Genomic DNA, 16,525 nt, shown 5'->3' on the forward strand with positions numbered 1-16,525 from the left:
GCAGCACCTTGACATTCCAGGCACTCACCGCCCTCTGTGTAACGACGTTACCCGGCGCATCTCCTTTAGGAGGTTTCCCCTTTGAAGACAGAATTTATTTCCTCCCGATTTTTAGATTTAGATTGAGAGATACATTTAGATTTGGATTAGAGATTGTAAGGTGAGGACTCGTCCAAACGCTCCGAAAAACGTTTTGAAAAATTAGTCCGTTCAAAATACGCTCCAAGGCTAGGGTGGCAACGGAGGCGCGGCTGGTGGGGCTACTGCCTTACAGCGCCAGAGACCTGGGTTCGATCCTGACCTCAGCTGCTGTCTAAGCGGAGTCCGCACGTTCTCCATGTGACGGCTTAGGCTCCCTCCGGGTGCTCCGGTTTCCTCCCGCGTCCCAACGACGTGCGGGTTTGGAGGTCAAGTGGCCCCTCTGGAAATTGCAGCAAGTGGGTGAGGGTGTGGGATAACGTGAACGGGTAGATACAAAACGCCGGAGTAACTCCGGAGCACAGGAGATGCTGGCGGCGTCTCTGGAGGGCAGGAGACGCTGCCTGTCCTGCTGAGTTACTCCGGCATTTTGTGTCCATCTCTGGTGTAAAACAGCATCTGCAATTCCTTCCTACACATAGTGCGAATGGGTGATCGATGTCCGCTGCGGACTCGGTGGGCCGGAAGGCTGGTGTGGACTCGGTGGGCCGGAAGGCTGGTGTGGACTCGGTGGGCCGATGGGTCTTTTCCATGCTACGTCTCTCTAAACACGAAGGCTATGAACGTTCTCTGCTCCTGTCGCGACTGAGAACGATCCATTCAAGACAGAACACCACTGCTGAATAATGCATCGGGACAAACTGCCTCAATTATTTCCGCAGAGCAGATAACTCACTACAACAGAAAATCATCTCTTTTTTTTTTGTTGCTGTCTTGGTGACAACAGGTTTTACAAGTTAATTGTTTTCTTTTAAGCAGATGATACGTAACTCAAGTCAATCAGAAGAGGGAGCTACTGCACTGTAAACAGATGTGGCCGGGAATTGCAGGGAATTCTATCAGTCATTGCCATCAATAAAGTCTGGAATATCAATCAGAAAAAAATAAAGATGTTCAATTATATTTTTAGAGGAAATCTAAATTCTCTCACTAATTTACTCTGCTCGGAGAAAGTGAACCATGCAAAACAAAATTTCACTGCAAAGCCTGTGTTTTCGGATTTTAAAATAGGGCCAGAAAATGCAAACAGCTCAGATTGGCTTTTTAATTTAGTCTAGTTTAGTTTAGATACATTGTGGAAACAGGCCCTTCGACCCACCAAGTCCACACCTACCAGCGATAGGGTAACTTTTTCACACAAAGGGTGGTTGGTGGGTGTATGGAACGGGCTGCCGGAGGAGCGAGTTGAGGCAGAGACGATCACGATGTTTAAGAAACAATTAGACAGGTACATGGATCAGACTGAAGAAGGGTCTCGACCCGAAACGTCTCCCATTCCTTCTCTCCTGAGATGCTGCCTGACCTGCTGAGTTACTCCAGCATTTTGTGAATAAATACCTTCGACCCGTACAAAAGCCAATTAACCTGCAAACATGCACGTCTTTGGAATGTGGGAGGAAACCGGAGCACCTGGAGAAAACCCATGCGGGCTAAGGGAGGAACGTACAAACTCTGGAGTAACTCAGTGCGACAGGCAGCAACACTGGAGAGATGGAAAGGGTGACGTTTCGGGTCTCCAGGGATGCTGCCTGTCCCGCTGAGTTACTCCAGCTTTTTTGAGTCTATCTTTTTTGCCACCAGTACCATCCAGCCGGACTCATTAGTAGAGGTGACGTACCAGTTTTCGCAGGTTAAGTTGAAGAATGTTTTTCTATTTCCCTGTGTTTAGCAGCAATTATTAGGCAGAATGCAAAATAGATGCGATCGTTATAACGCAGCAGTAAATATCTGCTATTGTTGCGCATAGGTGCAATTTTATTTTCAGAATAGGATAAATTAAAACGCTTTGATTTACTTAGGCATTACAAGAGGCAGAAGATTAAAAGTGATGTGCATGAGATGGATCGTGATTTGTGCTTACGAGAGTTAATTAGGTTATCTTATCTCGCACAAGCAGACATGCTTTTCCCCCCGATTTCATTGTGCGTGGAGAGACCTATTCATATTCTGAAAGACCAAAGCCTTACAATTTCTGAGTAACCCGAAGAGGTCTCAATTGTTTCCCTTTCACGCGAAGGTGAATAAGCATCTGCTATAAGTTTATGTTTTTCGGGAGGTGCGCGTTCGTGTTCTTTCGGCGTGGAAGCTTTCAGTGCGAGTCGGGACATGTGAGTCTCTTCTCACAGCCAAAGGTAGACACAAAAGAGCTGGAGTCACGGACGATGAGTCTCAACCAGACCAACTTGAGGCTGGTATGACTTGGGTGGGGGAGGGGTGGAGGGAGGGGTGGTTACAAGGGTTATGTTCTCACCCCAAGTCGTACTAACGTCAAAGTCGTCTTATTGAGTCTCGTTGTCTGCAACTTGTTCTCACCTGATCACTATGATCACATTGAATGGCGGTGCTGGCTCGAAGGGCCTACTCCTGCATCTATCGTCTATTGTCTATTGTCACCCAGCTCACAGCTAGCAATGGCCTGTTTCCTTTATCACCATTACTTTTTTTACATATCTTTCATACATTTGTTCTATATCTCTGTGTATCACCGTCTATATCTATCGTTTCCCTTTCCACCGTCTTTTTTTTTTCACACAGAGTGGTGAACCTGTGGAATTCTCTGCCACAGAAGGTAGTTGAGGCCAGTTCATTGGCTATATTTAAGAGGGAGTTAGATGTGGCCCTTGTGGCTAAAGGGATCAGGGGGTATGGAGAGAAGGCAGGTACGGGATACTGAGTTGGATGATCAGCCATGATCATATTGAATGACGGTGCAGGCTCGAAGGGCCGAATGGCCTACTCCTGCACCTATTTTCTATGTTTTCTGTTTCTCACAGTCTGAAGAAGGGCCTCGACCCGAAACGTCACCCATTCCTTTTCTCCAGAGATGCTGACCCGCTGAGTTAACCCCTGCATTTGGTGTCTGTCTTCGGTTTAAACCAGCATCTGCAGTTCCTTAAGGTCGTAAGGTCATGTGGTAGGGGTAGAATTAGATCATTCGGCCCTACTCCACCATTCAATCATGGCTGATCTATCTCTCCCTCCTAACCCCATTCTCCTGCCTTCTCCCCATAACTGGACACCTGGACTAATCAAGAATCTATCTATCTTGGCCATAAAAATATCCACTGGCTTGGCCTCCACAGCCTTCTGTGGCAAAGAATTCCACAGATTCACCACCACTCAAGAAATTCCTCCTCATCTCCTTCCTAAAAGAACGCCCTTTAATTCTGAAGCTATGACCTCTAGTTCTAGACTCTCCCACTGATCGCTGGTCGGCACGGACTCGGTGGGCTGAGCTGTATCTCTAAACTAAACTAATACAGGGCAGGAAAGACTGGAACGACTAGGCTTGTGTACACTGGAATTCAGAAGGATGAGAGGGGATCTTATCGAAACATATAAGATTATTAAGGGGTTGGACATGCAAGAGGCAGGAAACATGTTCCCAATGTTGGGGGAGTCCAGAACCAGGGGCCACAGTTTAAGAATAAGGGGGTAGGCCATTTAGAACGGAGTTGAGGGAAAAACTTTTTCACTCAGAGAGTTGTAAATCTGTGGAATTCTCTGCCTCAGAAGGCAGTGGGGGCCAATTCTCTGGATACATTCAAGAGAGAGCTGGATAGAGCTCTTAATGATAGCGGAGTCAGGGGGTATGGGGAGAGGGCAGGAACGGGGTACTGATTGTGAATGATCAGCCATGATCACATTGAATGGCGGTGGTGCTGGCTCGAAGGGCCGAATGACCTACTCCTGCACCTAGTGTCCATTGTGCTGTAGAATTATCTACAGAAGTCGAACGCATGTGGGCATGGCTGAAATTAAAGTGAATAGATTATAATGATGTGCAGATGCACAAAGGGAGGAAACCTGCCATAAAAATGAAACATTATTGACTGAACTACTGCATGACACTGATTTCTTCCATTTTTTTACTGACTGTAAGGCGTTTCGAGAAAAGAACTTAATTCAGTGTAAAGTCAAAACTTTTTTCCTCCAAGGTAAAAATATGAAAGACTAGATGGCAAAGCTTTAAGGTGAGAGGGGAGAAGTTTCAGGAAGGGCGGCACGGTAGCGCAGCGGTAGAGTTGCTGCTTTACAGCGAAGGCAGCGCCGGAGACTCAGGTTCGATCCTGACTACGGGTGCTGCACTGTAAGGAGTTTGTACGTTCTCCCCGTGACCTGCGTGGGTTTACTCCGAGATCTTCGGTTTCCTCCCACACTCCAAAGACGTACAGGTATGTAGGTTAATTGGCTGGGTAAATGTAAAAAATAAATTAAAAAAATTGTCCCTAGTGGGTGTAGGATAGTGTTAATGTACGGGGATCGCTGGGCGGCACGGACTTGGAGGGCCGAAAAGGCCTGTTTCCGGCTGTATATATATGATATGATATGATATGTGCGGGACAATTATTTACACAGAGGGTGGTGAGTGCCTGGAATGAGTTGTTAGTGGTGGTGATGGTGTTTGTTTGTGGCATTTTAAAGTATTTTAGATAGGCATATGGATATGCAGCGAATGGAGGGGTATGGGTTATGTGCAGGTAAATGTGATGGTTTCGTTTAGTTTAGTTTAGTTTAGTTTAGTTTAGTTTAGTTTAGAGATACAGCGGAAACAGGCCCTTCGGCCCACCGGGTCCGCGCCGACCAGCGATCCCCGCATATTAACACTACCCCACGCACACAAGGGACAATTTTTCCATTTACACCAAGCCAATTTACCTACAATACATGCACGTCTTTGGGGCGTGGGAGGAAACCGAAGATCTCGGAGAAAACCCACGCAGGTCACGGGGGGAACGTACAAACTCCGCACAGACGAGCACCCATTGTCGGGATCAAACCCGGGTCTCCGACGCTGCCAACGCTGTAAGGCAGCAACTCTACCGCTGCGCCACCATCTTGGCACCTTGAGAGAGTTAAGATTTAGCTCTTGGGGCTAACGGAATCAAGGGATGTGGGGAGAAAGCAGGAACGGGGTACCGATTTTGGATGATCAGCCATGATCATATTGAATGGCGGTGTTGACTCGAAGGGTTGAATGGCCTACTCCTGCACCTATTTTCTGTGTTTCTATCATGTTCAGCACGGGCATGGTGGGCAGAATGGCCTTTTCTTGTCCTGCACTGTCCCATGGTTTATATGCAGGCAGATGAGATTAGTTTAGCTTGGCATGATATTCAGCACAGACATTGTAGGCCGAGAGGCCTTTTCTTGTGCTGCACTGTTCAATGTTCTACATGCGGGCAAATTCAAATATCATCATATCATATCATATATATACAGCCGGAAACAGGCCTTTTCGGCCCACCAAGTCCGTGCCGCCCAGCGATCCCCGTACATTAACACTATCCTACACCCACTAGGGACAATTTTTACATTTACCCAGACAATTAACCTACATAACCTGTACGTCTTTGGAGTGTGGGAGGAAACCGAAGATCTCGGAGAAAACCCACGCAGGTCACGGGGAGAACGTACAAACTCCTTACAGTGCAGCACCCGTAGTCAGGATCGAACCTGAGTCTCCGGCGCTGCATTCGCTGTAAAGCAGCAACTCTACCGCTGCGCTACCGTGCCGCTTGGCATCACGTCTGGCCTAGGCATTGTAGGCTGAAGGGACTGTTCCTGTGCTGTCCTTCCCATGTTTGTTTTAGAGATACACAGTGTGGAAACAGGCCCATCGGCCCACCAAATCCGCGCCGACCAGCAATCTCCTGCACACTAGTCCCATCCTACGCACAATTTACACAAGGCAATTAACCTACAAGCCTGCACGTCTTTGGGATGCAGGAGGAAACCGGAGCACCCGGAGAAAACCCATGCGGTCACGGGGAGAACGTACAAACTCCGTACAGTCAGCGCCCCGTAGTCAGGATGGAACCCGGGTCTCCGGCGCTGTAAGGCAGCAACTCTACCGCTGCGCCACCGGGCCGCCTGTTCTACAACACATGCTCGTTAAACTTCAGTAAAACTGTCACAACAAGCTGGAGTTTGGGATCAGTGTCTGAGGGAAGACCTCGGCTATTGAATTTAACTACATTTATCTTCCCAGAATAATTTAAAGTCATTTGATTAACAACGTTTTTAAATTCATTAGATCAAAGGGGGGGGGGGGGGGGGGGCCTTGTGAGCTTCAAATCCCCTTGGTCTAATTACTTCTTGGACGCGTTCAGCTACCTTTTTAAACCTGAGTCCGTACACGGACTTTGACGAGAAATAAGCACACCAGGAGAAAAGAAAGCGAGCACAGAGAATATTAATGAGGGGACAATCGGCAGTGGTGGAAACGGTTGTTCAAGAACCTGCCAATAGACAATAGACAATAGGTGCAGAAGGAGGCCATTCAGCCCTTCGAGCCAGCACCACCATTCAATGTGATCATGGCTGATCATTCACAATCAGTACCCCGTTCCTGCCTTCTCCCCGTACCCCCTGACTCCGCTATCATTAAGAGCTCTATCTAGCTCTCTCTTGAATGCATTCAGAGAATTGGCCTCCACTGCCTTCTGAGGCAGAGAATTCCACAGATTTACAACTCTCTGATTGAAATTTTTTTCCTCATCTCAGTTCTAAATGGCCTGCTCCTTATTCTTAAACTGTGGCCCCTTGTTCTGGACTCCCCCAACATTGGGAACATGTTTCCTGCCTCTAACGTGTCCAATCCCTCAATTATCTTATATATTTCAATAAGATCCCCTCTCATCCTTCTAAATGTGAAATAAACCTTGCACGTTGCCAGACTGTTTGACCAGACTGTTACAGATCGCTCTGCTTTAGTCAGTGTTAAAGTGCCTCCTGGTAGTGGGAGGGTTACTGCAATAATCTACATTGCCCGGATGTGTCCTCTGCTATCTCACTTTTTGCATCTACTCTCTTATCCACTAGGGGCAATTTACAGAGGCCAATTAACCGACAAACTCACACATCTTTGGGATGTGAGCAGAAACCCACGCGATCACAGGGAGAGCATGCAAACTCCACACAGACAGCGCACAAGGCCAGGATCGAACCCAGGTCGCTGGCGCTACGAGGCAGCAGCTCTACCATTTGTGCCAGTGTGCTGTCCTAAGCATTCCGAAAATCCAAATCCAGGCATTCTCCAGAAAACCAAACGATTCCCTACCCTTCCCCTCAGATTCCGGAGAAGGGTAGGGAATCGAGGACCAGGGGACATAGGTTCATGGTGAAGGGGAATAGATTTAATGGGAATCTAAGGGGTAACTTTTTCCACACAAAGGGCGGTGGGTGTATGGAACAAGCTGCCAGAGGAGGCAGTTGAGGCTGGGACTATCGCAACGTTTAAGAAGCAGTGAGGCAGGTACATGGATAGGACAGGTTTGGAGGGATATGGAGCAAGCGCAGGCAGGTGGGACAAGTGTAGCTGGGACATTGTTGGCCGTTGTGGGCATGTTTTAGATTTAGATTTAGAGATACAGCGCGGAAACAGGCCCTTCGGCCCACCGAGTCCGCGCCGCCCAGCGATCCCCGCACATTAACACTATCCCACACACACTAGGGACAATTTTTACATTTTACCCAGTCAATTAACCTACATACCTGTACGTCTTTGGAGTGTGGGAGGAAACCGAAGATCTCGGAGAAAACCCACGCAGGTCACGGGGAGAACGTGCAAACTCCATACAGACGGCGCCCGTAGTCAGGATCGAACCTGAGTCTCAGGCGCTGCATTCGCTGTAAGGCAGCAACTCTACCGCTGCGCCACCGTGCCGCACATTGGGCCGAAGGGCCTGTTTCCACACTGTGTCGCTCTTGTGACACTGTGAGAACACTCAGCATCAAAGAGTCATACAGCATGAAAGCAGGCCCTTTGGCCCAACTTGCCCTTGCTGACTAAGAGGCCCCATTTTACACTAGTCCCCACCTGCCTGCACTTGATCCATATCTCTCAAAACGTTTCCTATCCATGCCCGTGTTCATCACTTCACGATGCAAGAATGTAAGTGGCACGAGGGAGAGCAAGGAGCAGAGAACCAGTGGCGGAACGGTAGAGTTGCTGCCTCACAGCGCCACACGCCCCAGTTCCATCCTGACTATGGGTGTTGCCTGTACAGAATTTGTACGTTCTCCCGGTGACCGCGTCGGCTATCTCCCTGTGCTCCGGTTTCCTTCCACCGCTCCAAAGACGTACAGGTTTGTAGATAGTGTACGAAGGAACTGCAGATGTCGGTTTAAACCGAAGATAGACACAAAGAGGTGTGGGGCAGGTGGAATTCTTTACCACAGAAGGCTGTGGAGGCCAAAGTCAGTAGATATTTTTTAAAAGCATAGATAGATTCTTGATTTATACAGGTGTCAGAGGGTGTGGGGAGAAGGCAGGAGAATGGGGTTAGGAGGGAGAGATAGATCAGCCATGATTGAATGGCGGAGTAGACTTGACGGGACGAATGGCCTAGCTCTGTTCCTATCACTTATGACCTTATGACCAGTGTAGATGTGGCATCCTGTTCAACGTGGTCAAGTTGGGCGGAAGGGCCTGTTTCCAATGTTGTACGGCTCTTTATGACTCTATAACTAACAGAGGAAGAATTCATTGAGTTCAAAATTCAACAGGTTTAGATTGCTGGAAGTGACTGGCTATAAGCCACAAAAACCCAAGTCAAACATAAAATGTTGAACTTTCCGATAACGGATGTTCAAAGTCAGTCTGAAGACTGAAGAAAAAGTTCTGACATCAAACATTGCCCTTCACAGATGCTGCCTGATGCATTGAGTTCCTCCAGAGCATTTTATTTTATCGGGGTTTAAAATGGTTGCTAAGAAACAGGCCGGCAAAATTATTCCCAAACACACCATTTTCTAAGTATCCAAAAGCAGAAACAGCTGTTTAAATCTAATCTTATTTCACGCATTGATGCCACATCATTTTGGCCAGACGTCGAGTCAACAACTCTTCATTTTTTGTGTTGCCTGATTTCCTGCAGTTCCTAAACATGCAGCGCAATATTTTTTTTTCCTTTGCGCAATATTGCACTTGTTTCCTGCTGTGAACAACTGGGCAAATTAACTCTTTCTCGTGAAAAGCCGCTGAATGGAAAATCATTGGTAAGGTGCCGCAAGGCTTGTCAGTCGGAGTAACCGGGAGTGAGCTGGAGAAGTCGGCCGTGAGGAGCAAGGGGTGGTAGGAGGGTGAACCGGGGTTATGCCTCCAGGGCCTTCAAGGTCGGGTGCAGGAGGCGGCCCCCGGGGACACCAAGATACCGGACGAGGAGAGGAGAGGAGAGGAGAGGAGAGGGGAGGAGAGGAGAGGAGAGGAGAGGAGAGGAGAGGAGAGGAGAGGAGAGGAGAGGAGAGAAGAGGAGAGGAGAGGAGAGGAGAGGAGAGGAGAGGGACGTCACTTCGCGGGAACCTCTTCAGTGCTTCGAGCGCGTGGGCCGACCGGACTTTGAATAATGGCACCAATCATGGCGGGGCCCACATGTGCGATACACGCAAAGAGAATTTCACTGTGCAGTTGCGAACGTGACAAATAAACCACCATTGAACTATTGGTGGCCCAACGGTAGAGCTTCTGCCTTACAGCGCCCTAGACCCGGGTTCGATCCTGACCGCGGGTGCTGTCTGTACAGAGTTGTGCATGTGACAATAAATTGATCTTGAAATCTTGTACGTTCTCCCGTGGGTTTTCTCCGAGATCTTCGGTCTCCTCCCGCGCTCCAAAGACGTGCAGGTTTGTAAGTTAATTGGCTTGGTGTAAATGTAGAAATTGTCCCTAGTGCGTGTCAGGTAGTGTTCACGTGCGGGGGCCGCTGGGTCGGCGCGGACTGGGTGGGCCGAAGGGGCAGTTTCCCTGCTGTATCTCTCAGCTAAACTAAATCAAAAAGGAATTGACTGTGTACCGGAAGGACTGCTCACCGAGTTTATCTTCAGCGTGATAACATGCGGCTTTTCTTGTGGGGGATTTAGCATTTGGAGAATAAAATTGTTTGAATACTGTGTTATCTGGAACAGGTACAATTCAGTAAGCCGGAGGTTCGGATCAAATCAGACAGCGTTCTGAGTTTCCATCGCTTTTCGCAGCGGCCAAGTAACGAGAGACTCGAAAACATGGATCAGGACAAAATGTCTGCCTGTAAGAAAATTCATCATCTCACTCACCTCGACCCGTAGCACTGTGGTGAATGTCTTGGCATCTTCTGTCACCCCGCCCAGATAGAGAGTCTTGGTGAAAGTGGGGGCATGGTCGTTTTCATCTTGCACCTCGATGAAAACCTTTGCAGTGTTGGCTGGAACAGAAATGACCCAAAATTGCCGATTTCTGTTTAAAGCTCCCCGAGATTCCCCCCCCCCCCACCCCCCCACTCCACCCCACAAAAAAAAAGCACTTTATTCTAAATGTAGGCAGCCGTTCGGATGTGACGCCGTCATTATCTTCATGCACTCTACCGAGCATTTCAGTACTTGCCACGGTGGCGCAGTGGTAGAGTCGCTGCCTTACAGTGAGTGCTTGCAACGGCAGAGACCCTGGTTCGATCCTGACCACGGGTGCCTGTCTGTACCTAGTTTGTACGTTCTCCCCGTGAGTTTTCCCCCCGAGATCTACGGTTTCCCCCCACACTCCATAGACGTACCGGCATGTAGGTAAATTTTAGATTTAGATTTAGAGATGCAGCGCAGAAACAGGCCCTTCGGCCCGCCGGGTCCGCGCCGCCCGGCGATCCCCGCACACTAACACTATCCTACACCCACTAGGGACAATTTTTACATTTGCCAACAGCCTATTAACCTACAAACCTGCACCTCTTTGGAGTGTGGGAGGAAACCGGAGATCTCGGAGAAAACCCACGCAGGTCACGGGGAGAACGTACAAACTCCGTACAGACGGCGCCCGTAGTCAGGATCGAACCTGAGTCTCCGGCGCTGCATTCGCTGTAGGGCAACAACTCTACCGCTGCGCCACCGTGCTGCTTGGTAATTAGCTTGGTAAATGTTATAAAAATTGTCCCCAGGGTGGGTAGGATAGTGTTAATATGCGGGGATCGCTGGTCGACGTGGACTCGGTGGGCCGAAGGGCCTGTTTCCGCGCTGTATCTCCAAACTAAACTAAACTAAACACATTCACTTGCAATACGTTGCCGTCACACAGCCCAACATAATTGTGTGAAAAGAGAACAAGCAAAGCGCATTATTTACTTACTGTGTAGGAAGGAACTGCAGAAGCTGGTTTATACTGAAGATAGACACAAAAAGCTGGAGTAACTCAGTGGGACAGGCAGCATCTCTGGAGAGAAGGAATGGGTGACGTTTCGTGTGGAGACCCTGAGAAAGTGTCTCGACCCAAAACATCGCCCATTCCTGCTCTTCAGAGATGCTGCCTGTCCTGCTGAGTTACATAGAAAATAGGTGCAGGAGTAGGCCATTCGGCCTTTCGAGCCTGCACCGCCATTCAATATGATCATGGCTGATCATCCAACTCAGTATCCCGTACCTGCCTTCTCTCCATATCCCCTGATCCCTCTTAAATATAGCTAATGAACTGGCCTCAACTACCCTCTGTGGCAGAGAATTCCACAGATTCACCACTCTCTGTGTGAAAAAAAACGTTCTCATCTCGGTCCTAAAAGACTTCCCCCTTATCCTTAAACTGTGGAGTAACAAAAGTTACTCCAGCTTTTTGTGTCTATCTTCATTTATTTACTGCTTACTTCAGAAAGTACTTCTTGTTCTTACTTCTTATTGTAAATTGTCCCCAGTGCATAAGATAGAGTCATAGAGTGATACCGTGCGGAAATAGGCCCTTTGGCCCAACTTGCCCACACTGGCCAATATGTCCCAGCTACACTAGTTCCACCTGCCTGCGCTTGGTCCATATCCCTCCAAACTTGTCTTAGCCATGTACCTGCCTCGCTGTTTCTTAAACGTTGAGATAGTCCCAGCCCCAGCTGCCTCCTCTGGCAGCCTGTTCCATACATCCACCAGCCTTTGTGTGAAAAGGTTAGCCCTCAGATTCCTATTAATTTCCCCTTCACCTTGAACCTATGTCCTCTGGTCCTAGATTCCCCTACTCTGGGTAAGAGTAAATCTGACGACATTGAAAAAATCATCCACGCATTCATTTCCTCCCGCTTAGACTACTGCAACTCCCTATACACTGGGATCAGCCAATCATCCCTGTCCCACCTGCAATTGGTCCAAAATGCCGCAGCGAGACTCATGACGTGTACCCGTAAAAGAGACCACATCACCCCGATTTTGGCCTCTCTCCACTGGCTCCCAGTACAGTACAGAATCAACTTCAAGCTCCTCCTATTCACATACAAAGCATTAAACAAGCTTGCCCCCCCCCATATCAAAAATCTTCTAACCCACCTCTCTATCTCCAGGTCCCTCAGGTCGGCCGACTTGGGGCTAATCACTATCCCGCGGTCTAGGCTTAAGCTCAGGGGTGACCGCGCTTTTGCGGTTGCAGCTCCCAGACTGTGGAACAACATCCCTCTCCCCATCAGAACTGCCCCCTCCATCGACTCCTTTAAGTCCAGGCTCAAAACCTATTTCTACTCCCTAGTGTTTGAGGCCCTCTGAGGGGGCACTGCGAACTGTTTATGTATGTGCTGTTATGTTTGTGTGCCATTGTATGTTCGTTTCTTAGTACCTGAACTGATGTGCAGCACTTTGGTCAACGTGGGTTGTTTTTAAATGTGCTATACAAATAAAATTGACTTGACTTGACTTGACTAGTGCTGATGTGCTGACTGACCATCACTGGTCGGCGATAACAATACAGGACTTAATTTAGGCCACTTTTGGAATATTTGGTACAGTTCTGAGCACGTCTGAAGTAATCGACTCTGTTCCACTGTGGTCAGCTGATCACGTACCTTGGCAGCTAGAACGTAATTTCCTGGCCATTTTATATTGTATCAATGCTAATTATTTCAAGTGCACAATTACATTTGAATGGTTGTCCCATTTTATCATTGTTGCAGCTTCTTTGGCAGTCAGCAATGCAAACCAAACAAGATGAGGTCACCTTAAAGGTACGGGCTTGATGGTTTACCAGGTAATGCGTATGACACGTCATTGAGTTTATGGCGAATGAGCCCATTTTCGTTTTTCAGCATTCCACCGGGTGGCGCCGTCAGCGATGGCAGCATCGCCAACAGTCCGTCTGTCTTTCCATCTTTTTTTGTTAATTTTAGTGTGTTTTAAAAGTTCGTGTTAATGTTCTCTGGTTTGTTTCATGTCTGGGGTGGCGGGATCGGGGGAAACTTTTTTTCAATCCCTTCCCTTGCCAGAGATGTGATTGTTTTCCGAATCGTATCTCCGGTCGCTCTGCGGCCTTACATCGTGGAGCTGGTGGCCTTGCTCGAGACTGACTTTGAGCCCCACCGTGGGGCCGTGGACTTACCGTCGGAGCCTGCGATCCCTTGCCTGGGATCGACGCTCCAACAGCGGCCTGCGGATTTCAACATCGAGGAGCTCGCAGTCTCGGGTAGAGACTGATGTCGGGAAGCTCCAAGCCGCAGGAGGTTCGACCAGCCTCGACCCGGGGTCCGATGGCCCGGCGCGGAGGAGTTGAGATCCCCCCCGATGCGTGAGCTTGATCGCCCCGATGCGGAGGGCTCGACATCCGCCTGCGGGAGCCAAGATCGCCCCGACACTGTGGTGGATGTTTATGTTAAAATGTATTGATTGTTTTGTTGCTTTTTATTGGTCTGACTGTATGGCAAATCAAATTCCCCATATGTTGCAAAACATACTTGGCTAACAAAGTATGATTATGATTTAGTTTGTTTTTTTAGTTTAGTTTAGAGATACAGCGCGGACACAGGCCCTTTGGCGCACTCAGTCCGCACCGTCCAGCGATCCCCGCATGCTAACACTACCCTACACACACGAGGGACAATTTAACATTTACACCAAGCCAGTTAACCTATAAACCTGTACGTCATTGGAGTGTGGGAGGAAACCAAAGACCTCGGAGAAAACCCACGCAGGTCACGGGGAGAACGTACAAACTCCGTACGGACAGCACCCGTGGTCAGGATCGAACCCGGGTCTCTGGCGCTGTGAGGCAGCAACTCAACCGCTGAGCCACCCAGCTGCCCTATATTTTAGATAATTTCAGGCCTCTGGTACTTTGCTAACTGCTCAAGGTCTGGACCCGAAATGTCACCCATTCCTTCTCTCCCGAGATGCTGCCTGACCTGCTGAGTTACTCCAGCATTTTGTGAATAAAAACCTTCGATTTGTACCAGCATCTGCAGTTATCTTCTTATACTGCTCATGTAAAGGAATGGGCAGATGGAAAGCAGTCCTGCCTTCTAGTGCACAGATGAATGTGACTTATTTAATGTAGACTGTTAAAAAAATCACGAATGGTTCATTCTACGCTGACCATTTTTCACTCGACAACTTAATTCAGTTTCATTCCATTTTGAAAGATAGACTGCGTGTAATTGTACTTCACTATACAGATGACCCCAATCACAGTCTTCGCTGAAAAATAAGAAAGTTAATGTGTTGCCTTTCAAATTTCAATCATAGTCGGGCTAAATCATATACAGAACACAATAAATGATTTCCAAAGTAGCTCAGTATTTTACATCAGTGCCGGGCAAAGTGGATATTTTTCTCTGCCTCCCACTGTGCCCTGAATGTGACAAGACCGTTTATCTCATGGTGTTTCGGTGAGAATGCTAATTAAAACCCGGGCGTTTGCTGGTGTTTTGTCAGTTCCTCTGCTTGACAATGTAAAAGGGAAGAGAACACATTCGCTCTGACTGCCTCGGCCTCCGTGAGCTCCCGGTTGCCAAATACTTTAACTCACCCTCCCATTTCCACACCGGCCTTTCTGTCCTGGGCCTCCTCCACTGTCAGAGTGAGGCCAAATGCAAATTGGAGGAACAGCACCTCGTATTTCGCTTGGGCAGCTTACACCCCAGTGGAATGAAAATTGATTTCTCTAACTTCAAACAACCCTCGCTTCTCCTCTCTCTCCGTCACTCCCCCACCCTAGTCGTGGTACTAGTTTCACTGTCATCCTACTGAGTTTCACTGTTTGAATCGCTCGCTATCACCTTCCCCACAGCCAACAATGGATCATTGTGGGCTCTGACTTTCATCGATAATTGTTGCTGGCTTTGACTTGTTATTATGCATATCTTTCATTCATTTTGTTCTAAGTTTTCCATACCTCTTGCTTCCCTCTACCCCGACTCAGTCTGAAGAAGGGTCTCGACCCGAAACGTCACCTATTCCTTTTCTCTCGAGATGCTGCCTGACCCCGCTGAGTTACTCCAGCATACTGTGTCCATCTTCTAGGTTTTTTAGATTTAGATTTAGAGATACAGCGCAGAAACAGGCCCCATCGGCCCACCGGCTCCGCGCCGCCCAGCTAGTGTCAGTGTGCGGGAATCGCTGGTCAACGCGGACTCCAGAAGGATGAGAGGGGATCTTATCGAAATGTATAAGATTATTAAGGGGTTGGACACGTTAGAGGCAGGAAACATGTTCCCAATGTTGGGGGAGTCCAGAACCAGGGGCCGCAGTTTAAGAATAAGGGGTAGGCCATTTAGAACTGAGATGAGGAAAAACTTTTTCAGTCAGAGATTTGTGAATCTGTGGAATTCTCTGCCTCAGAAGGCAGTGGAGGCCAATTCTCTGGATGCATTCAAGAGAGAGCAGGATAGAGCTCTTAAGGATAGCGGAGTCAGGGGTTTATGGGGAGATTGAGAATGATCAGCCATGATCACATTGAATGGCGGTGCTGGCTCGAAGGGCCGAATGGCCTCCTCCTGCACCTATTGTCTATTGTCTATTGACTCGGTGTTTCCGTGCTGTTTCTCTAAACTAAACCTACCTGTGTACTTCAGGCCCAGGTGCGCTCTGAAGCATGTTTGCATGCTGGAATGTTGAAGCATTATTGTCAAAACTTGACATCTCAAACATGCGATACCCCTGCATTTGATGTTATTGTTGCATGCCCGCTGGCCTTTTGTGTATTTAATGCATTATGCATAGGGGATAACTCGGTAGTTTACACCGAATGCTAGGTTTTTCATGTCATCGCTAAATACACTGAGAGTGATTTTCTACTGCAATTGCAAATGACACAAAAAGTTAATTTCTAGTCCATGCTTTAAAGATTATTTCGAGTTTCAATAGACAATAGGTGCAGGAGGAGGCCATTCGGCCCTTCGAGCCAGCACCGCCATTCAATGTGATCATGGCTGATCATTCTCAATCAGTACCCAGTTCCTGCCTTCTCCCCATACCCCCTGACTCCGCTATCCTTAAGAGCTCTATCTAGCTCTCTCTTGAATGCATTCAGAGAATTGGCCTCCACTGCCTTCTGAGGCAGCGAATTCCACAGATTCACAACTCTCTGACTGAAAAAGTTTTTCCTCATCTCCGTTCTAAATGGCCT

General features: G+C 48.2%; 1 protein-coding gene across 1 annotated transcript in view; it reads right to left on the minus strand.

The window, feature by feature from the left end:
- The window catches only part of pcdh15b (protocadherin-related 15b), a 1,128,636-nt gene that overhangs the window by 92,506 nt on the left and 1,019,605 nt on the right, over positions 1-16,525 (minus strand). Inside the window, exon 29 of the mRNA XM_078413191.1 lies at positions 10,255-10,382. Within this exon, the coding sequence (XP_078269317.1) occupies positions 10,255-10,382 (128 nt within the window). The remainder of the gene's footprint in view (positions 1-10,254; positions 10,383-16,525) is intronic.

The sequence above is a fragment of the Rhinoraja longicauda genome, chromosome 16 (genome assembly GCF_053455715.1).
Source record: "Rhinoraja longicauda isolate Sanriku21f chromosome 16, sRhiLon1.1, whole genome shotgun sequence".
Taxonomy (NCBI): domain Eukaryota; kingdom Metazoa; phylum Chordata; class Chondrichthyes; order Rajiformes; family Arhynchobatidae; genus Rhinoraja; species Rhinoraja longicauda.